At 42.6% G+C, this 22,960-nt stretch overlaps 2 protein-coding genes across 4 annotated transcripts in view; one reads left to right on the top strand and one right to left on the bottom strand.

Moving 5' to 3' along the window:
- The first annotated feature begins 351 nt into the window (after window positions 1–351).
- Window positions 352–21,915, top strand: LOC119455831 (fumarylacetoacetase). Its single transcript, XM_037717312.2, has 12 exons — window positions 352–545; window positions 5,673–5,783; window positions 5,855–5,976; window positions 6,745–6,794; window positions 6,863–6,953; window positions 7,049–7,146; window positions 7,941–8,093; window positions 8,653–8,859; window positions 11,509–11,555; window positions 15,252–15,353; window positions 16,375–16,492; window positions 21,759–21,915. The coding sequence occupies exons 1-12, from the start codon at window positions 465–467 to the stop codon at window positions 21,833–21,835; spliced, it is 1,257 nt and encodes a 418-aa protein (XP_037573240.1). The 5' UTR covers window positions 352–464; the 3' UTR covers window positions 21,836–21,915.
- The window catches only part of LOC119455830 (pyruvate kinase PKM), a 51,696-nt gene continuing 50,629 nt past the window's right edge, over window positions 21,894–22,960 (bottom strand). For all 3 annotated transcript variants that reach the window (XM_037717310.2, XM_037717309.2, XM_037717311.2), the window contains exon 12: window positions 21,894–22,024. In XM_037717310.2, coding sequence (XP_037573238.1) covers window positions 21,970–22,024 — 55 coding nt within the window. In that variant the 3' untranslated portion in view covers window positions 21,894–21,969. The remainder of the gene's footprint in view (window positions 22,025–22,960) is intronic.

The following is a 22,960-nucleotide window of genomic DNA, read 5'->3' as shown; positions in this document are numbered from 1 at the left end:
CGCTTTCGGACAAGATGTACGTATCAACGCCAACTATTGTTCCATTCAGTTAAGCTACTAAATTAATAAGCGTTCAAGAAATATATACGGCTACGATTTGTAAGCAATGTAAGCAGCGCGTGGCGATAGGCAGCCGGAAAAAGCCACGTCGCGGGCTAATCGCTGTTGGGTCAAAAGATGTCCTGCTGAGAGAGTGAACGCGACGACGACGTGGCCTTGACTGTAGTTATTTGATGCCCGAGACCAGTTCTAGCGCCTCCGGTCAAACAAGCGATAAGGAGAGGAAGAGCAGACAGCAGCTACAGTGGCTGTACAGCAGCTGAAACGAGCCCCCCCCCCCCCCCCTCCCCTCTCCTCCTCTCACACATTTGCTCCGGACGGACGCTGCTTGTCTCTCGCAAACGACACTCTGCCTGTGGTGGTTATAACAACTGCTGCCAACTGCTTCGTTTAAACGCCTAAACATGTCGTTTGTGCCTGTGCCGGAGGACTGCGACTTTTCGTACGCCAACCTGCCGTATGGGATCTTCTCTACGCCGACAAACGTATGTATATGTTTTCCCAAGACCGCGCATAGATAGGCAAAGCGCGATATTCAGACCGGCGGCGGCATCGCGATCATACTTGTGGCTGCATGGCTGCTCCCGCGCCAGAACTTGACGGCTTTTCGTGGTCGCAGCGGGCATACGTGGCATTTTTTGGCTAATAACAATACGCTCACAGGTATGCTGTGAAGGTTTCCAAATCATTAGTTTTTTTTACTTCACGGGCGCTGCACAGGGCTCTGTCACAGAACACCCATAGCTCTGTGCGGACAGTTGGGCGTGCCGCGGAAGACCCGCGTAGAACCACGCGACTACGGCGCCCACTGTCTGCGAGCACGAGAGGTCAGGTGCAATTTTGCTTACACTCGGCGATTTTTTCCTAATCGATTCAGCGAACATATAACATGCACCGTAAATGAAGTGCTACAGCGGCAACGCTCCGAGATACTACTGCTTGCACACAAGTTGCGCATGCGCTGACGTTTTAAGGCCGTTTCTTACCGGCGGCTCTGTCACGTGAACGAGAGGCGCGTTATTTAAACTTCACCGTCAAATAGAGTAAAGTACAGCAGCAGTGAGCTTCTTATAACGTAATCTTTGCGAAAGCGCACCGTCTGTAAATCAAATATGGACATAACAGCACGTGACATGAAACACGCCTCTGACTTCAATAGTTACATCACTTAGATGGGGGCGAAATGCGAAAACACCCGTGTACTTAGATTTAGGTGCACGTTAAAGAAGCCAAGGTGGTACAAATTCCCGGAGTCCCCGACTACGGCGTGCCTCATAATCAGATCGTGGTTTTGGCACGTAAAACCCCATAATTTAATTTAATTTAGCATTCAAACATAGTTTACTTACATACGGAGTGATAATTTTGAAGTTTTCCTTAATTTTTAAAAATCGCCTGTTGCAGATAACACAATTCTAGTCCTTGAGCTGGATTATTCAGAGTGGCGGACGTTACTTGCACGATAAATTGAAACACGTATTCAACTAAGTAGAGAAATTCAGTAGTTAACTTCCTAATTAATTGCTTTATCGCACATTGCAATTTAAGAATTGTACCGATGCGTTTGCTAGACGTATTCACTTGGAAGTAATTTCCAGAACGACATCAGTTTGGGGATCATCATCATCACTGCAGGACGAAGGCCTGTCCCTGCGTTTTTTTTTCAGGGGTCATGAGGGAGGTAGTGGCTGAATACTGCACCAGGGGGGTGAAGGAGTGCCTTTGTTGAAGCTTAGTGGGCCTTCCTAATTTGGTGTTGGTGGCATGGAGCAGAGGTCGAACACCGGAATTCTAATCCGATGGTCGTAGGTTCGCATCCTCCTCAAGTCCACTACATTTTCAGCATTGGAGTGGCGTCTGACACTGTCAAAAATACGAACAAAAAAATTGCCGAGAGCCAGTGGGGCTATACTAGTCCAGTTTGGAGATATGTGCCACGAAACTCGTCGTAAAAATGCCCTGTTGGTCCACTTCCTTTTTTAACAAAATTCTCTTTTATGCATTGAAGCACAAAAGTAACTGCATGGAACGGCCATGTTTTTCGTCCCACACTTCGGGAAATATCTCGATAGTGGTGACGTCCTGGAGATTCATTTCAAGTGGTATAATCTTGCAAACTCACCGTCTACAATTCGTAAATTGCAATATATGTGACATAAAGTAATTAATTGAGAAGTTAATTAGTGAATTCTTGTTAATTAGTTGAATATGTGCTTCGGTTTCTCGTGCTGTTAATATCCGCCTCTTTGAATATTCCAGCTCAAGTACAGGAATTATGCTATATATGCCACAGGCAATTTTTTTTAATTCCGGAAAACTTGGAAATGGTCACCCCGTATAGAGCGAGACTATGCGTGTGTTAGCTAGTACCACCACATGCAGACAACAGCTCTTTTAAATTGAACGTTGGAGGCACCAAGCAAATGTTACCGCTTCTAGGCAAGCTTGTGACTCGTAAAAAAAAATACATTGCTATGGTTATCCGATGGCCGTGAATCACACATTCTGCTCAGACGGATGTTGCTGCACTTGAACTTTAAGATACTGCGAGTAAAAATATTCCCCATGAGCTCTGTGTCAAAAGAGGAGCATGATAACACTGTGCTGTGAAGACAAAGGGAAATGCTATACACAGTAAGCACAAAGGCATCATATATATTCTTAACTCACTCCTACACCATCTTTCAGGGTTGAAATTTGAATAACATCGTACACTTGCCAATGCCTGCAAAAGCTGCAGATCTGCCATCAAAGGCTGTTAGGGTTGGCACTTTTGCTAAGAAAAAAACAAGGAAAAACTGGCACCGATAGACAAGAGTCGGAGGGCATGTGTTTGTGAAAAGTACTTACAAAATGAGGTGGCAATACTTAAAATAAGACTTTGGGTGATTGAGGTTTATTGAAAGCCTTTATATGAAATTCGGTACACTTCTAAACTCTTCATGCTGTTGTTGTAAATGCAAATTATCCATAAAGCATGCTACTATATAACAAACAACCCAGCAATTCAGTCTGGATGACTACAAAATGCATGATGTTTCACTCTTGCTAATATTCACAGAAATATTTATTGCTCCCATTCTAGTTGGCGCTATTGAACATAATATACCTGGCATATGATTTAACTGCTTTAAGGAGCTGCTTGGTTTATTTTGTGACCTTCAAGAAATCGCTGTACCTATATCAAAGATAGGGGTATTGATGGTTCAGTTTCGCAACTTTGGATAACACAATGGTGAAATGTTTAAGGAATTGGGAATGAATCTGCCAGGAAATAAGAATGAATTCAATTGTCTGCTATGTGTGAATGCCCAACAGAGGGTTTGCAATGCAGCTTATATAATGTGCTGAATTAAGGAGAGCTAAAAAACTGGCAAATGATGTGCCAAAGTCTTGGCCGAAAAATATGTGTGCAGGACGGCACGCCATGCTAGTGAGACTAGACTGGCAGGCTGAAGATTGGAAACACCAAACAGCTTAAGGCGGCGGTCCCACTCCGGTGGCACGATCCCCCCGTTTTCAGTACTTTTGGAGCAACCGTGGCGGCTCTTCTACTTAAGATATGAAGTTGTCGTATAAACCATAAAAAGCTTAATTCTTGTAGATTCCAACTATATATAATATAAGGAAATTGATTGAAATGTTCAAGAACAAGCATGAGATACATGGTTTTTGCGAACTGTGTCTCAGTTGTGACCATATTTAGAAGAAACTACCGCACTTACTGCATTGCGGCTTGCTCTGTAGCTTTAGGACATATTTATCTAGTTCCTAGACGTAGCAAATTAATTTTTAATTTTTACTTTTTGGATAATTTGCTTTTGAAAATTGCCAAATATTGCAATGTTCTGTTGTAAACAGCCCGGCAACTACATGCTCAAGGAAGCTAAATTTTGGATAAATTAGAGCTCAAGGTATTTCCATTTAGGAGACAAAATTTCATTCGTGTAACTTTGTTAGTTTTCCTAATAATACGGCCGAAAATAAGCAATATTTAGAATTCTGGTTTTATTTTTGCCCAGTTTTGCGGGAAGGTAATAAAGCTGCGAAGCTGGCTTTAAAAATAATAAAGTTACATTGATGAAATTTTGTGTCCTAAATGGAAATTCCTTGAACTCTACTTTATCCAAAATTTAGCTTCCTTGAGCATGTAGTTGCCAGGCTGTTTACAACAGAAGATTGCAATATTTGGCAATTTTCAAAAGCAAATTATCCAAAAAGTAAAAATTAAAAATTAATTTGCTACGTCTAGGAACTAGATAAAGTCCTAAAGCTACAGAGCAAGCCACAATGCAGTAAGTGCGGTACTTTCTTCTAAATATGGTCACAACTGAGATACAGTTCGCAAAAACCATTTATCTCATGCTTGTTCTTGAGCTTTTATTTCTAAATCACATTAATCAATTTCCTTATATTATATATAGTTGGAATCTACAAGAATTAAGCTTTTTATGGTATATACCACAACTTTATATCCTAAGTAAAAGAGCCGCCACGGTTACTCCAAAAGTACTGAAAACGGGGGGCTCGTGCCGCCGGAGTGGGACCACCGCCTTAACAGCACTGTAGTAGGGGAAGCATTGTGCATAGGCTTTGAAAGACTTGGAGGGATGTCTGCAGTGATGCATGTAACACACTCTAGCACTTGGCACCATTTCGGCTTCAGTTTCACAGAAGGCAGCAGTAATATTGTATCAGTTTACTCAGTACTGTATAAAGCTCACTAGTGGTATGTTTCAAATCGAACCAATATAAAGCTGAATTCCACTATAATCCAAGAGCTTGATTAACTTTTTTTTTGTTTTCCAATTTAATATGCTCTAGGCAAGTGGGGTTTACTGTCATTTGCATCACACACTAGAGGTCAGGGGCACAAATGCTTCCACTTAAGTTATGCACTTTGTCACTGTCAATAGATTATATGTCACAAACAAGACAACCAGCACCTTGAACAAGATTCCCCATTTATTCCCGATGTGTGTAATTGAAATCTGCCATTTTACAATTGTTTATGAGGTGCTTGGAGCACGTGCATGCGAGATTCCAAGCTATAACTTGTATCTTCATGTACTTCAAGGATCTATGAAACACATGTGCTTACGTACCATTCAATGCCTCTTCAAATAGAGCATTGTTATTTCTTGCATACTTGGTTGTTGTTAAGCAAAGTTGTGGTGAAACAAAAACAAATTACAGTTCAGTTTGCTTGCTTGTTTCACTTCTTGGAGCACACAATATCAGGTATTTAAAATCAACAAGGTTTTGTACCTCGCATCATTCAGCTACTGAGCACAAGATCCCGGGTTCAATTCCTGGCCACGATGACTGCATTAAATGGAAGCAAGAGAGAGAAAAGAACAAGCATGAGATACATGGTTTTTGCGAACTGTGTCTCAGTTGTGACCATATTTAGTTGCGTCCCTTAGACAGCAGTGCGCACAGAAGTAGCACCACTACAATCCTGGAAGCAAAATGCGAAAGCTTTTGTATACTATGCCTTGGCTGCACTTAAAAAAAAAAAACTCTAGGTAGTCAAAACTGTACCAGATCTCCAATTATGGCAAATGTGCGTTGCTTTAGGATGTTGTAACCCATCAATTATTATCTCGCAGAAAACACCTCGCCCTGGCGTAGCTATTGGAGATTACATCCTTGATTTGACCGTGGTGAAGCACTTCTTCACTGGGCCCCACTTGAAACAATCGCAGCATGTGTTTGAACAGGTACGTAACAATGCTTGTAAAGATACATCGCTCTAAGACAAAAGTTAATTTTCCTGTGCTGGTTTCCCCAGAAAACCCTAAATGAGTTCATGGCTTTGGGCAGACCAGCTTGGGTGGAAGCCCGACAGGTGATTCAGAAGTTGCTATCCAAGAATGAGCCAGTTTTGAAGGATGACATTGCTCTAAAAGCCAAGTAAGTATTGCTGCTTGAAGAAAAATAGATGGTTAACTTGGTAGAAGTGATTGCCTCACTAGCATGCATTGGCTTCCTAAATCAAAAGTTCCTTCTCTTGTGTTGATGTTTTTATTGTTACTATTATTCGGAGCACAAAAACATAAAACAAAGGGGGCTCTACAAGACACACAGCACACAATTGCCTTGAATTGGAAAATAAGATAGAACAAGATGGCCAACACATCTCACTGAGGTTTTGAAAAAGCACTCAACCAGTTTACATGCGTTCGAGAAGCTCACGAAAAACCTGAATCTATGACGGTTAGCAAACTGCAATAGGAAGAGAGAAACATTTGCTGCAGGTAACGAGATGGTAAAAACAGCCCAAATGCCTTGTTTTTATTAAAAATAACACAGCTTCCCCTTCTTCCAAATTACATTTGTTTTTCCCTCATTATACCTATTTCTCCACCTATTGCATGAACGCAAGTTACCTAGATATTGTTAGCAGAAAAAAAGAGATCCTGCTCATGTTTTCTTCTTTGCTTTGAAGCCTTCTGCGTTCTCATTTTGTATTGCACTAGAGTGACAGTTGCAAACACCATGGTTTTACTGCTCTCTTCGTTAGTGAAATCAGAATGAACTTTTCTGGCATGCTGAGAAGAAGCAATTTTCATTGCCTTCAGAGTTAAACTGCTCTGCATCTCTTGTGCTGCATGCAATCAGTTACGTCCCATATTTAAATATGCAAACTGAACTACAGTTACTAATTCTCTTTTCCCCAAGGGCACTGGTCCCAATGTCGCAAGCAACAATGCACTTACCGGCACAAATCGGTAAGGTGCATGGCATGTTGGATACTTAGGGCAAACTGTAACCTCATTTGTAACATTTTGTTCACCAGGTGACTACACAGACTTTTATTCATCCAAGCAGCATGCCACAAATGTTGGCATAATGTTCCGTGGCAAAGACAATCCCCTGTTACCAAACTGGTAAGAAAGAACACTTGTATACTAAGAGCCCACAAAAGCCCGTCACGGCAGTGTAACACATTCATGGCACTGAATTAAGGCCGACTGTTTTGCAGGAAGTACTTGCCTGTTGGGTACCATGGTCGCTCCTCTTCAGTTGTTGTCTCAGGAACTCCAATTCGTCGTCCCAATGGACAGACAAAGCCCGATGACAGTAAGCATCGCACGTGATCATGTACAGCTTGTGTGGAATGTGTCGTATCTCAATCCAGTTCAATAAACCATTCACCAATGCCCATTAGTGCCCACAGCCTTGTAAAATGCAGGAAATGTTTTGTATGAATAGCAGGCTTCTTTTCCGATTAAGATAAGCAAGTTCACGAGGAATATGACAAAGTGGAGGCTGCGAGTTCAAGTTTGAATGTGTTCTGTCAGTGGCTAAAAATTCTGCCTTAATACTGCCTAACATACCAGATGCTTCGGTTCCCCCCATGAATGTTGGGGTTAGATTTACTAATTAGATTTACTGAATCGCACGTGTTTTATGGCACTGACCTTAACTAGCATTCTAACTGCAGTCCAATGCACATGATAGTAACAGAAGTAATGAAGAATACTGTGTCTAAAGGGATATTGCTGCAAGAGAGTGATTCATATTCCTGTTTCAAGTAGAGCTTAAGGTGACAACGTCAACCTTTACTAACTGATGCGTGGCCCTTCACCCTTCCATGCGACTATTGAAAGACTGTTTGTTAAGAGGTACTACAAATCATGCATATAGAGTTAGGGAGGAATTAACCATGTCATAAGTTGCCTCCCTTAGACAGCAGTGTGCACAGAAGTAGCACCATTACAATCCTTCCCATAATTTCTCTACAGTGTCCCTATATGCAGCATTGGCCCTTTCAACATCTGGCAAATGCATGCTTCAAGGATTGCATGAAATTTGTGGCATTGTGGTGATTTCCCACATTATTTTCCTTATTTTTTTTTTTTTTTGAAAAATAGCCAAGCCCCCTGTGTTTGGACCATGTCGGTTGATGGACTTTGAGCTGGAGATGGCATTCTTCGTTGGTCCAGCGAATAAGCTGGGTGATCCAGTCCCAGTGCAGCAGGCTCACGACCACATCTTCGGAATGGTGCTCATGAATGACTGGAGCGGTAAGATTTCTAGAATATTAGGCGTAAATTTCTTGCCTAGCGAAATTGCAAATACGCACTTGTATTAGTCTGAGAGGAGTTTATATCAGTCTAGAGTTTATTAGTTGTAAAAGAGTGTAACACTGGGCTAGTTGGTACTGCATCTTGGAGTGGAAACAGCATGTGGAACGAGGGCTGAGACACACAACACAAGCACCGACTATCAACTGGTGGTTTTATTGCATAATTTACATTTTTGCTTTTTGTTTGCAAGTGCCTTCAGTTTACCCGTGTGATACATGCAGCTTGCATTACTTGCCGTCCGGCGGTAGCTTCTGCCCAATTTGGCGCCTAATAAACTTGCAGCCCTATAGTTGTTTTTGTGACGTTTATTATCTTCTTTGCTTTCCACCTTTTTCTTGCATATATTTTTGTTCTTGCATATCTTGCATATATTGGCTTGCCAATCAGCCCTATCACACACTTTTCCAATAAGCATGGTGTTTGTGCTTACATCCAGCAATCTTGCAACATGTTTAAGTGGGATTCACACATGCTGCTTTTAATTCACTGTGTGCAGCACGTGACTTGCAGAAGTGGGAATATGTGCCACTGGGTCCGTTCACGGCCAAGAACCTGGGCACAACCATCAGTCCTTGGGTTGTTACCATGGAAGCGCTTGAGCCATTCCGCTGCGCAAATGTGTCGCAAGACCCAGCTCCGATGCCCTACCTGACTCATTCGGACAACTACAACTTTGACATCAATCTTCAGGTGGACCTTAAGCGTGAGTGGACATTTTTTTACCTGTGAACTGTCCTGTCAGGAACTGAAGATTGGTTTAAAAGAACCAGTAAGGCAGCCTCATCGTCAACACTGAGCAGAGATTGTTCACGAGTGCTGTGCCTGGATCATGTCTAACCACCTGTAAGGCATTTTCTTGAGTGGCTGAGATAAGAGAAAAAAAAAAAAAAGCATTCGATATCTTGGTAGACTGTGGTGTAATTAGAGGCTAGGAAATGGACTAGCATCATCATAGTGCTTTGCACAGTAGGCTGTCAATGCTGATTGCTATGCAATAGGCTGATCTCACCAGGCTCAGAGTGCACACACACCTGCTCTGCCAGCATCACGATGCTGAGGAAATCAAAAACATTTTGCTCTAGTTAAGCAACCACAAGTTGGATGCTGAGGTGAGCTGCTTTTTTGTATTATGCCAATGGATTACATTCTAGTCTCTCATTGCTTTTTATGGGGTAGGCGGTGGCATTTTGGTTCACATACAACTCTTCAACCATGCCCTCCAGTGCAACCTTTTCATCCTCTCCAGGTCTCCTTATCCTCACCCCCCTGTTTTATCAATGCACCAGTTCAGCCAGCATGATCAAGGATCACAGGGAGAATTAGATCATGGGAAGGAAACGTCGAACAGACGCTGTAAATCTATAAGCTTCCAACCATGCTGAGGACAACTGCTACTGGCCTCCTTTGCAGCACTGGTGGCATAGTGCATTTAGCTGTGAGGTTGGTCTATTGAACAAACAAAAATTGGCGTCTAATGTTGTTCATTAACTTTACAAAAGTGAGGATATAAACAATTTTGGTGCATAGTCGATCATGTGTACAAATGGGGAAAAAACCAGGCTGATTTCTCCAGCTCTGAACTCACGCAGCATTTAGTAGTTCCACTACTGAAACTTCAACAGTCCTGTGTTAACTCCTCCAACTGCATGCAATGACAACATGATTACACTGACATGTCAATGAAACGATAATGATGATGACTTTGCTGGCATGACGAAAGTTCACTGCTAGACACAGCGAAGAGTCAAACACAGTGAGCTGACCACCGAGAATGACTGCAGCACTGAAAGCTGCACTGTGAAATGCTGCATAGTACTCCAGTGCTGTGTGAGCATTTTGTCTGTTGTTGCATCCGAAGTGAATATGTAGATCTCACCACTCTACGAAATTATAATGCATGTGCAAAAAAGCCCACACAAACTGCCAAGCATGCAGGAAGGAAGAAAGGAAAATAAGAGGCTAAAGGCAGAGAGGTTACCTAGGTTAAGTGTCCGGTTGGCTACTCTGCACAGGGGGATGGGGTAAGGGCAGAAAAGATTAGAAAACAAGAGAAGAGTAAAAAGAAGAAGAAAAAACAAAAACAAAAAAAAAACAAATCAGTCCGCACAATTTTATAGTTTTTCACGAAGTCCTGTTTCTTTTAAAAAGCATACTAGTGCTTTTAAAGCAGTTCGTTCCGACGTCGGCTGGGACCAGGGACCAAGAATTCTGGCTTCCGTAAGGGGACGGCTGTCTATCTTGTCGAGCGTGGTTCTGAGGACTTTCCTTTGTGCACTAAAACAACAACAATCACACAGAAGATGTGCTATCGTCTCTTTGCACCCGCAAGTTTCACAATTTTGACTTGTGGCCATTCCGATAAGGTAGGAGTACGCGTTGGTGAAAGCTACTCTAAGTCTTAGGTGACAAGTGAGAGTTACCTCCCGTCGTGGTAAGCCACGTGGAAGGCGGAGCTTCAGATTAGGATCCAGGGAACAGAGGCGCTGGTTTTTAAAGTCCGTTGAATTCCAGTGGGGTAACGTAAGCTCGCGAGCAAGCACACGGAGCTTTCGTGCTGCGTCTGTTCTGGACATAGGGATAGCGATGCAATCGGTACTGGTATGTGAAGATCGAGCGGCTGCGTCCGCTTGCTCGTTTCCAAAGATACCACAGTGACTTGGCAGCCATTGAAAGACGATGTCATGTCCTTTGTCAACTGCCTGATGGTAAATTTCGCGTGTGTCCACGACAAGTCGTTCGTGGGGTCCACGGCGTAGTGCAGAGAGCAAAATCTGGAGGGCAGCCTTGGAATCGCAGAAGATAGACCATTTCTGGGGCGGTTCATGGTCGATAAATTTCATTGCTGCACACAGAGCTGTAAGTTCGACAGCATGCAAGTTGCACAATAGCTCAGTAGTAGTGCAGTAGCCATGGGGTGGCACACCAGGCACGTGCCTCCCCAGCGAGGGTGTTGACTTGTCATGGTAACACCACCATAACAACAACACCATGATGGTGGTAGCATGATGACACTATTGTGACGTAATGGAATGGATGGACAAAAAGGCAGCAAACCTAATTTTGAGCTTCTAATTGCTGTTGTCAAACATTTGCACGACATAACTGCAGCCTCGTTTTGCTGAAGGGCTGGGCTCGGTTATGTTATGTATATTTATCATAACATAACCGCCTCGTTTTGCTGAAGGGCTGGGCTCGGTTATGTTATGATAACCCAACACACAGGGGCTTTCATCAACTACTATATTTTCCTAAACTTGCTCAAGTACACTGAGAAAGAGAGAAAGGATATTTATATTGTTGATAAAGGAAGCTAACAACTTACTTTTTAAATACCATTTTTTTTTCTCAACAGCAAAAGACGCTGCAGCAGTAACTACTCTGTGCAAGTCCAACTTCAAGGTAAGTCAACACTACTTGGTTATCCATGGTGGTCTTGCAAAATTGCAAATGCCTGTGTTGCAGTCTTAATGGCCATTGAATGGCTTCTGAATTGCTTCTTAATGTCTTTTGCACTTGGCAAGCTCCTTCATGCCGCTGAAAAATAAGGACTGCTAAACAAAGTTACCTGCCCTGTAATGATCTCAGTGGCAGTCATTCCATGTACTGGAGCACCTACAACAGCATAGTAGCTCAGGCTGGTTAAGATAGCTTCAACAATGACAGTGCTCAATGTCCATCAAGACTGAATGCGAAATAGTCGTATAAGCCATGTAATGTCTTGCCTGGTGTAAAAATGCTTCATTTTGCTTCTAAAGCTTTCGCATGTGCATCGTTTTAAAGCAAAGCTTTCTTTGCCTCTTCCACTGCGGCTGCCGCTGTCTGGCACGCCACTTTGGGGATGGTTCAAACCATGTATATACATGACAGGAGTTCGGCAGAGAGGAAAGGCGACAGGAGAAACTTGTTCGGAGCTGTCCATCACATTGCCACAAAGCCCTCGGAGCTGCTCCCTGGGTGTCGCACTCTAGACTGCTGTGATTATCCACGAAATCCTCACAAAAGCATTGCAGGAGCTGCAGTGTTTACCTCTATACTAACGTGCAACAGTACTGAGGGGAGGTAGTTAGAATAGTGGAGAGGGGGCAGCGAGAGAAGGCAGTCTAGATGACACTACGTAAGCAGCCAACCATCAAATGAACACTGCTGCACTTGCCATGGTAGCTTCTTGCTTATGGTGTTGCTCGAGGCAACAGGTTCGGTCCCGATCGCGGCGGCTGTATTTAGACTGGGACGAAATGCAAAATCGCCCGTGTACTTAGGTTAGGTGCCCGTTAAAGAATTCCAGGTGTTTAAAATTAATTCGGAATTCTCCACTACTCCGTGGCTCATAATCAGATTGGGGTTTGGCATGTAAAGCCCCATTATTTAAAGTTTGGACCATGGACAATGGCGGACAACAACACCTCAAGCAAACACGTCTCGCAGTGTGTTCTATGTACTACGTAGACAAACATAAGTGGTGCATGCTAGGTAACGTTTAACATCAACTCACCACTCTCGTATGTCCCTAAACGCTGAAGAACGTTTGACATAAGCATCACCACCAATTATCGTCAATCAATGCAAACACACAGAAAGCTTCACTTATATCAGTTCCCACAATGCATGGTATCCGCCAATTTTTCCTTTTGTTTTTTCATGTCTGCCCAAGAACCTATATGTGTATTGCAATATGTATTGCAAGGATGTGGGCTCACAAGTCAAAAGCACAGGAGGCATTTCAACCAATGGAGCGTGTCAGAAGCCTTTCGAAGTCTTGCAGCCACATGAAAAACAGATTGAAGATTGAAATCAAAAGAGATGGGTTGTGTAGTCCAAAAGCAGAAAAAAAGGTGTAAAGAAGAAAGTATCTTTAACAGATCTACGCAAACCTATGATTCCTGGCTTTATTGGCTCTTTCCTTCATATTCATATGGTTCTCACTAACTAAAAATCGAGCCTCTGCGATCCCCCTTTTCTTCTCACGCAACGCATAATGAGGGCCTCAACGTGGCAGCCTTGATACCACGAGGTAGCAGATGAGGGTTTACTGGCCAGTTGCCTGTTCCTAAGTTCATAGACATTATGTGGCGCCTTTATTTGAAAAGGTGTTCTACATGTGCTGCTGTGGCTGTAAGTGGCACTGGCAGCACATACACCTTGTACACATAGGGTGATATCCAAGACAATTCACAGGAGGATGGCCGCCACGATAATTTAATGGTAATACACTGCACGCGTAATGTGGAAGATGCGGGTTTGGCTCTCACTTGCACCAAGTTTTTTTTATTATTATTTCTGCATTTCAATTAGAAATAACAGTTAGCTTCCCCTGTGCTTTCTCTCACTTCGTTGTCTGTTAACTTCATATAGCTGTAACTAAAGAAAAAATTTTGCAGACTCAATATGTTGATATTTATGTAACGTGAAGCATGGCGCAAATTGTTGCAGCACTATACGCTCTCACACGTCAAGCTGATGGAGCCCTTTCCTATTGCCTAGTGCTTTAAGACGTTCAATGAGCCAGCAAGTGCACAAATGTTTTCCTTGCGGAGCGCTCCACTACCGCATCTAAACCTTTAGGAACCTGAAAGCTCATGTGCAATAGCACATGACACCGGAATATGATTCCACCAGACCAAAACTTGATGCTCGTTTCACGCAGCTATTCCCATAGAATAAAGAACCAACTTTTCATTCCGTGAGTGGCTACCAACTGAAGCGTCAACTACTTCCCATCCTTGACTGCAGATGGCAGTAGTTGTCTGCTTGTTGAACCATGAAAATGACGAGATAGAAGAAACTGACTTGACTTGGAGAAAAATGCTTTGCATTAAAATTGAGCTCCTCGGTTCCCCATAACTTTTTCACTCACTATATTAAAAACAATGGCTGAGAGCAAAATGCCCAAGGGGCCGGCAAGGATTTCCAAATGCTTTCTTTAGCTGATGATAGTCTTCAGATTATGTTTGTCTGCTGAAGTTTACATGAAAATCATTAGAAACATTGGGATGGCTCTATTCAAGTGGCTGTGGTGCTTAGCTGCCCTACCAAGCTTCATTGCAACTTCGTAAATAATTAGAACCATTATGATTCAACCACACACACTGTTGTGGTTCCCTCCAGTGCCTTCACAAAGCCTATTTGGTTCCTGCAAAGTTTCAAACTAATGTTGTCTTCTCATCTGCCAGTGGCAATTCATTGACAGATGCTCACAGGCTCCTGGTCTGTGAGCATGGATGAGATTTTAGCAGTCATTGCTGCCACATACACATGTGGCATGCAACACCAAACTAGTGAAAATAGACAGGAGAGGACAGGACAAGCTTTCACTGAAAGTGCTAAAGGCCGATTCTGTAAAAAAGAAAGAAAAATCAAGCAAGAGTCTGGCAGAAGCAAAATGAACAGGTATCGAGATACACATTCGAGGTAAAGTGGCAGGCAGTGCCATTTATTATAGTTTCGACATTGTTATGTGCTTTCTTATTCTTGGTTTCTATATATATAATTTAGAACTTGGACTGTTGCTTTTTTACATCTGTTAAGTCGGAAGATGAAATGACCAACTGAATGCTTAATGAATTACTGTCAACAACCTATCACATCTACAAAAACTGCCAACAGTCGCCACCATGTGCTGAATTGGGTGGAGCAAAATACAGATTTTTTTTAGGCAAATTAAAGTGTTAAATATCCTGAGGAGTGGAGGCATCAGCAAATAGTCTCATACCATGCAGTAAACAAACGTCACATTTTCATTCTACATTGCACATGCTGCAGTGGCCCAGCGTCTTAGCGTTGTGCGGCTGTGCACGATGCCACAAATTCAATTCCACGGCAGCCAGATTCTTATAGGGACAGAATGCAATAATCTTCTTGCAGAATGCTTTAGTTGCACATTAATGAACCCCAGGTGGCCAAATTATTTGTGGCCCTTGACTAAGGCGGCTCCCATAGCCTTATAGTTACTTGGGCATATTAAACCATTCTGCATTACAGGACTCTTTACGCATAACTGATAACTTTACGCACAATGAACATATTTAGGCATAAGATAGTATTGCAGTACATGTTGCTGTTGTGATAGACAGGTAACTAAGAACTCTGTCATTGCAGCACATGTACTGGACTATGAAACAGCAACTGGCTCACCACACCATAACTGGTTGCAACCTGAACCCTGGAGACTTGCTGGGCTCTGGAACCATCAGTGGATCGGTAAATATGCAGTTTTCCTTCACTTTTGCAGCTTGCAAAAAGCAGAGATTTCAGCTGTGCATGAAAAACATTGCACTGGGCATGCTCAGAGCATTACACCTTCTGGTGGCATGGAAAAAATTGGCACGGGTGTTTTCTGATACACAAGAACAATGGGAAAGAGAATGAGGGTACACTGTGTTCTTCAATTTTAACTTTATTAAGCACATTTTTTGCTTCATTGTGACAGTAATTGTGCCTTCATCGGTACTTGGATTACAAGGTGTGCTACGCTTACTTGTAAATCGAGTTGCTGATTGCCGATGAGGCAGGAAAGTCAACTGGCCCCGATTTTCTTGTGTTTATGGACTCACATTAAATTTCTTATCTGTGCACCAGCCAGTCCTACAATATGCTTTAGTTACATTAGTGCATCAACCATTACATTTGGCAGTGGCGTTGGAATTCCCAGGCATTTCAGTGGTGGGAAAGCAACCGCTCTACCACTTTGCCCCCTCCTCCTGCCCTCAACTTCACAAGCCATTCAAATGCTCCTGAAATTAACTACTATTTGTGCAAGTGGCTGCAATCTCAGCAATGCTTGCATAGGGTGCTTGAAGCAGCAGAGAACACAAAATACAGCATTATAGTATATTTTGACCCGCACTAGACTCGTCAAACTTTTGGCATACGTACACTGTCATGGTACTTTATACCACAGATGCAGCCAGAGAGAAATGAAAGAAAAAAAAAAGAATGGTCTGGAGAATGTTAATGCTTGTACTGCAGTGTCAAATACTATTTGAGGTGAATTAGGACTCCTTCACTGCATGTTTGTGGTAGAAATGTTGGGCGCTGTTGTTGCCGGGCACATCGCTGAATTAAGGAAAAAAAGTACACGTGCCAATTTTATACTTGTTTCTTTCACTGTTGGCTAGATACAGCACATGAAATGAAGTGATGGCCCCATAAACTATGAGATCTTAAACTATGAAATCTTAAACACTATGAGTTGCATACATTGCTGCTGCTCTGATTTCAGACTGAGGACTCTTACGGCTCGATGCTTGAGCTCTGCTGGAAGGGAACGAAGCCTATTCCCCTGAACAATGGAGAAACAAGGACATTTTTGAAAGATGAGGATGAAGTTATCCTGAGAGGTAAGCATGAGAAACCAATACATTCACTCTGGATCACAGACTTTTTTTAACAGTCAGTGTAGAGAGCAGCAGAGCAAAAGTACAACACGTTTATGTGGAATCTCACAATTTCATCACTCAGCTGTGAGGCTTCCACAAACCTGCCAAACATAGAATTCCTAAAGGGTTCCTGAACCACTCCTCGGGTTTGGTGAAAAAATGCAGTCCGTGGATAGCATATGCTGCTGTGAACATCTCAGCCAAATTTTGCAGTCGTGCATGGTGCGTGCAGCTCACAAGCGGAGCGCAAAGTCACATTTTCTCAGACACTCTTCTCAAACGAGGTCTTTTCCTCACCCGCTTCGAAGCTGCCGGCAACTTGCATATGTTGTCATATGCAAGATTCCCATAGATGGCAGCTACCTGCCGTGGTATTGCGCTGCTACGCACGAGGTCGCGGGATCAAATCCCAGCCATGGCAACCACATTTCGATGGGGGCGAAATGCAAAAACGCCCATGTACCGTGCATTGTGTGCACATTAAAGAACCCCAGGTGGTCAAAATTAATTTGGAGCCCCCCCACTATGGCGTGCCTCATAATCAGATCATGGTTTTGGCACGTAAAACCCCAGAATTTAATTTTAATAGACAGCTGGTATTGGCCAATAGCTGACATCAATCAAGAAGGGTGTTTGGATCAGTCGGCTTCTTACTGTTACTGTGTATAATTACTGACGCAGTTTAATAAAAAGGCTGAAGTAAGCGAAAACCTACGTTTGAATTTCGATAAGAATTACGTACTTCCAGAAGCAGACTATCGCCTTCTCATGCCCGGCCGCGGCCGCCCAAATAGGAATTAAACTTTGGCCACCCTGCTTACTGGTGTCATAGCCGTTGGGTCTCACTAATTTCAATTAGTTTTGAACATTCAACTAGCCTCGAACCACAGACCACATGTACGCTTGCCAGCGTGCGTTCACTCCTAGCTAGATGCCTTGGCAAACATCGCTTCTTAGTGAGTTATTGATAGCACTTCAAAATGCACAAGTTGGATGCTACTACTATCCGTAGATCAAGCTGGTGCAGGACAAAGCACGTAGCATGGCTAGATACCGCAGCTGCCGCGGGGTGCCGCAATGAGCCTGCTCGCCGAGTGCACTGCAGCTCGCCAAGGACAACCGCATTTGACGCGTTGTAGGCACAGAAATCTGAAATAATGGCATCTATGTGAACATCCAAAGTCAAATTTGAACTGCGTGTGGGCATGTCCCGCTCCACCCTAGCCTTCGCAGTGCAAGGTATTGAAGAAGGACCGGGAGCACCGTGAAGGGGATTAAAGGTGATCCTTGATTGCCAATAAATTCACTTCTGCATAACGCATTGAAGTACTTTTTGCTGCACAGTATTTCTGAAATAGTCTATTTTAACGTCACATGCATTTCTCAACTTTTATAAAAAGTGTTTCAGGGTCCCTCTTTGAAACTTGCCCAAAAATCATGTTTTCAGTTTTGTCATTTTTGCATCTGCGAAACCCTCAATTTTTGCAAGATTAATTTTATAACCTTTCAAAGATGCTTCATTTCCATAAGAATCTTAGTTACGGCCAAATAAAGATGCATTCAAATGTTGCTCCTTGATTCCTAAAAACAATTTTGACACAATTGCAATTTGGGAGAGGTAAAATAGCTTGTTTTATTTCAGCTATTGTAACAATTCATTCTTTACCAAAAAGACACATGCATAGAGTGTGTGCTAAGCCAAATTTTAGCATATTTTCTTCAGGAAATCTTTTTAGTTGTTTCACATCAAAGATTGCATTTTTTAGACTCCAACTCTAGTTCGAATTGGCCTAGGATATTAGTTTATACCTTAGCACACACCTTATATGTTCTAGATTGTTTCTATATTTTAACCACTGCGTTCCGTTTTTGTCTAGATGCTAATTTTCCTTCAAACATAAGAACCCAGTTTCTAAGGTATATCAGGTACTGCTTGCCCTAGGCCACAAATTGTAACGTTTTTGGAATCGGCACATAAAGATACACAAGATGTGCAGATCTGGCCAAGATTTGTCCATAAATACTAAAAGTTGGCTTTCAAGCATAGCATCCTCTCTTAAAACCATAAATATGAGGGAAAAGATTTGTCTGAATTTGACATGACAAAAAGCATTTGCTGTTTGGTCACATAAAATGAAAACACCTATACACAAATACAATCGAAGGCACAATTTTTATGAACCAATATCAGTAAAAAAAAAAAAAACATGTAAAGAATTTTACTGTAGATCCATACATGTCTGGTCACACGCTGCCAGCTGTATGACTTAGATTGGGAAAGCAGCTACAAATGAATGCGGCATTTGCTTGTGTGAAAACTCAATATTTCATCCATAATTCCAAGTTTGATGTCTGAATTTACAATGTGTTCCAATTGAGATTCATCAGTTATGTTTAAACAAGCTATCCAAAGTGTGTGCAGGTAAAGAAACCATTGCGGTCACTTTCCTGGATCAATGATTTCAGGCAAAGGAGCAGTGCAGTTTTGATCACTGGCAGTTTGATGTCCCTATCAAACTGTAGATACTTCCCAGACTGCCACACCAAAGAGCTCAGTGAGTGGAGCACGTGGTGCAGTGTGTTGGTTGGGCTCAGTGCTTAACTGTTCTTACTATCATAGTAATGCCAGAACAAAGTTCTTAGCTTAAGGGACAAACTGCAATTACTGTGTACGCAGGCATGCAGCGAGCACCATATTCATTTGTGTTGTGAATGCTTTCAAATAGACCGAGACTGTCATTCAGAGCTAATACCTGAATTGGTTGTAAACACGCTGGTGCCTGTGCTTTCGGAGTTCGCGAGGCCAAACCATGAGAGCTGCCCATACACTTACCATTGGTGATTAAGCAATGAATCTTCACCAGTTTTCTTGAAGCATGTCACTGCTCGTGTTAGAGTACTCACATGAGAGACAAACCGAACTCCACCCTGCATATGAATGCTCCAAATGACATTTTTGTTTTCGTAAGCAGCATGGCCACATGATGTCAGCCAGCTAGTGTCGGCAAGCACTGTCCCCTCCACGATTCATCCTCCCTTTGAAGGCCCATCAATGGGTTGACTCGTGGTATATTTGGGTCATAGTTTCAGAGCACTCTGGCAGTGCTACAAAGACAATGTAAAAGAACAAAAAGCTGTGGCTACTCACATAAGCGGACTCCACTGATAAGGAAGCAGGATTATCACTTTCACACCTGGTTATTCTCGTAATGCAGCTGTTTTTCATCATCTTTGAAGCACGGCCAGTGCACTCTCAAACAGCCACTCAATATACCATTAGAAAAGAAACCCTGCACATGGCTTCCAGACTTATCGATACATTTTGTTTGGTTCATGGTAGCCTTTAGTGGCACCTGTGTCACTGACCAGCTCTCCACAACACATGCACGAGGCAGCTAGAAGCTAGTGCTTGCCTGCGAGGCCTCCTCGAGTCTTTTTCGTATGAGCTTTCCTATATTTTATGCCTAGGCTTCAACATAACACGACTCTCTCCTAGCTTTTTCTTTCCTTCATGTTTAAAAGCCACAAGGGCTCCCACAAGGCTAGGGAGAATCGAGCAGCATATAGGCTTTGCAGGCACACTTGCTTGGCAGTGGTGCACAATTTTATGGCTAATCACCACATAGTACCCCACATCCTCTTGCTGGAGCCGAGGGTCAGGCATAATAGTAGGCCAAAGCACTGAGCCGATGGGATGACACACAAAAAAGCAAGATGCATCCTACTTAATAAATTCAGACATATGGTCACCTAGCATGCTTTTTATGCCGTTAGGCCATGGTATGTGCATCATGACAATTTCGTGCACCAGGTCTACATATAATATAGTACTGCAATTCCTGTGGGGAAATCTTGGTGGTGGTATCTTGGAAAGCACATGCACTAATGAGCACATGGTGTGAACTGGTTTTAACCAGACATGTTAACACTCTGGCGTCAGATGCACTATCATGCCCAGTATAACAATGTGAAAATGGCAAGAGGACAGGAACACTACACTGGTTCTCAGCTGAGCTAGTTTGCCCATACTTTCCGGGTACATGAGCAGACACGTATTTCAGCAACACTGATGGAAGACCGTAGACCTTGAAAGGACTCCTGTTTTACAGGCAGACAGCATAGTGCCAGCTGATATTGGTCCTGCATATAACAATGTACCAGTTTAAAAAGGGCCATTCTTTAGTTATGCTACTTTAATTCAGGGTGTAACAACTTTTTGCAGAATTGGCACATTCACTTAAAGTGCCTCCGAATGGCGTGTGTCACGATACATAAAAATGCAACCTGGACACTGCAGAGCACTTTCCAGTTACAATTTCATGTATAATATGTTGCACATATAATATAGGAAATGTAATAGGCTCCCTTGGCCAGATCACTGGACTTCCATAGAGGGGCAACATTTCATAGTGCATCTTGTCCAACCAAGCTTAAGTGTGTTAATGTGTCCATTCACTTCATTTGCCTGCTGCATTCAAAGTTCAATCAGGAAAGCTTCACCATAGCCATGACAAATGGCTCCATTGTTTTCTTGCTGAGGAAATCCGCATTCATAATGCGGCATTAAGGTACACTTCCAAGTTATTCTGGAAGAAACATGCCTGCATTTCATTTTAACGCACTAGTAAACAAGACTGCACCTTTCTGAGAAAGTTAGCGCCAAGAAGGCAGTGGTTCAGCTAGCAAGAAGAGCCAAATACACCTTAACTCCTTATCTATGCAATGTTTGGTAAATGTGCTACTCTCAGCACAACCATATAAGTAAATAAGCTATAGCAGATTACACAGGGCATGATAGTACACACACCTTGCAAGGATTGATTGTTCACCTTCAAGAAAATAGCAGACATCGAGATTAGTGGAAAAAAGTTGCTAGCATAAAGGTACATTGCAAGCTGCAGTAAGGCAGCGGGTGTTTTGATGCCAAGCACACAAAAGGAGAATAGTCATTTTCTTCCAGTTTTGCAGCTTGACGAGGCTGTATTCTGTATTGACCACTTTCGGAACCCAATTAACTATGCTACTGGGTGCAACCAGTGCTGCTTAGTTGTATAAAGTGATCAGTCGGTATACGGCCCTTGTTTCAAGCTCTTCAAAGCAGCATTAGTGAGCGCATGCTGGAGGTTCCAGTTTCTCCTGTGCATCGACAATGCCTCACTGCAGTCTTAATTCCAGTTTCATTCATACAGCATGCAAAACAGCCATACATTTTTTTTTTTGCATGCAGGTTATTGCCAAGGACAAGGTCACCGTGTTGGATTTGGAGAGTGCAGAGGTGTCATACTGCCAGCGCATCCCCTTTGAGAATGTAAGCACACGGAAAGCAGGGTTCAGCAAGCAAGCATGCCAAGCAGGGAATGTGGGAATAAATACTTTTGCATTTATTTGAGATTTTGTTGAGCATGCATGGTCTGGAAGCAGGCAGAGCTGGATCTGGATCAACCCGCATTTTCTCCCTCAATACCCTCGTAAAGTCTGTTTTCAGGGACATACCTGTAATTTGAGAAAATGCACATTAATGCCATAATGCACTTATAACATGTGAAGTGTGCAATTTAATTATAACTACAGTGATGAAAGCAAAAATTTTATTAGACCATACAAGAAACCTTAATATTTATGGGCAACAGTACTGACGTGACATAACAGTAATAGAAAAGCACAGCAACACAACTGCATCACTCTTAAAGCTTGCAGATTTGGATAGACTAGAAGCAATGCAAAGCAGCTGCCAGTGAATTATCACAGATGTACTACAGAAAGTTGCACATAGCTGCGATGCAAGAACACCAGCATAAAGAAGAAACGGCAAATGGAAGGCAAGAGATTCTTTTAATTAGCTGATCACACTGACACCTTCCTACATATGTGTATACATTTTCACAACACAAGGATCACAGCACACTTTCAAACCAGTTGCCAGCAGCTGCAGTTATCAACACGAGACTTGATTACGTCGAAGATATCAATTTCTCACCGATGTGGTAACTCATTCCGATTACCCAATCCAATAAATTGTTCAGCAACAGCCTCACCTCACAACATGCCACCAGCACCTACATGCATCTTTTTGCAGGAATAAGTGGCAGATGGCTGTGACCAACAGCCTGTCACTAACAGGAAAAAGATCACTGCACATTCACAAACAACCTATCCCATTTTTCTGTATCCTTTTCCCATGCCTCAATCTCTGAGAAACATATAAACACATTAATCAGCAAAGCTGCATCAATGCTGTTCACTGTAGGGAGCCACCTTGTGGAGTTAGAATTGGTGCCACAAGATATCGTGCACAATGCACAATTAATTGGTCACACTAAACGATCAGTGCATCATATATTGTTTAAATCATTTGTGCCTAGTCAATGATCAATTCGGATCACCTTCCCTTCTGAAAGTTGCTTAAATCCCAACTTTTCCTCATTGACT

The sequence above is a fragment of the Dermacentor silvarum genome, chromosome 6 (genome assembly GCF_013339745.2).
Source record: "Dermacentor silvarum isolate Dsil-2018 chromosome 6, BIME_Dsil_1.4, whole genome shotgun sequence".
NCBI classification, from domain to species: domain Eukaryota; kingdom Metazoa; phylum Arthropoda; class Arachnida; order Ixodida; family Ixodidae; genus Dermacentor; species Dermacentor silvarum.
Note: the sequence above shows the minus strand (reverse complement) of the source record. Positions and strands in the feature narration are given on the sequence as shown.

Excerpts from the sequence above, each read along its gene's own strand:
- LOC119455831 (XM_037717312.2), top strand. The coding sequence starts at position 465 with ATGTCGTTTGTGCCTGTGCCGGAGGACTGCGACTTTTCGTACGCCAAC. Across the intron at positions 5,977-6,744 it reads GACATTGCTCTAAAAGCCAA|GGCACTGGTCCCAATGTCGC; the intron begins GTAAGTATTGCT and ends CTTTTCCCCAAG. Across the intron at positions 16,493-21,758 it reads GGATGAAGTTATCCTGAGAG|GTTATTGCCAAGGACAAGGT; the intron begins GTAAGCATGAGA and ends TTTTGCATGCAG.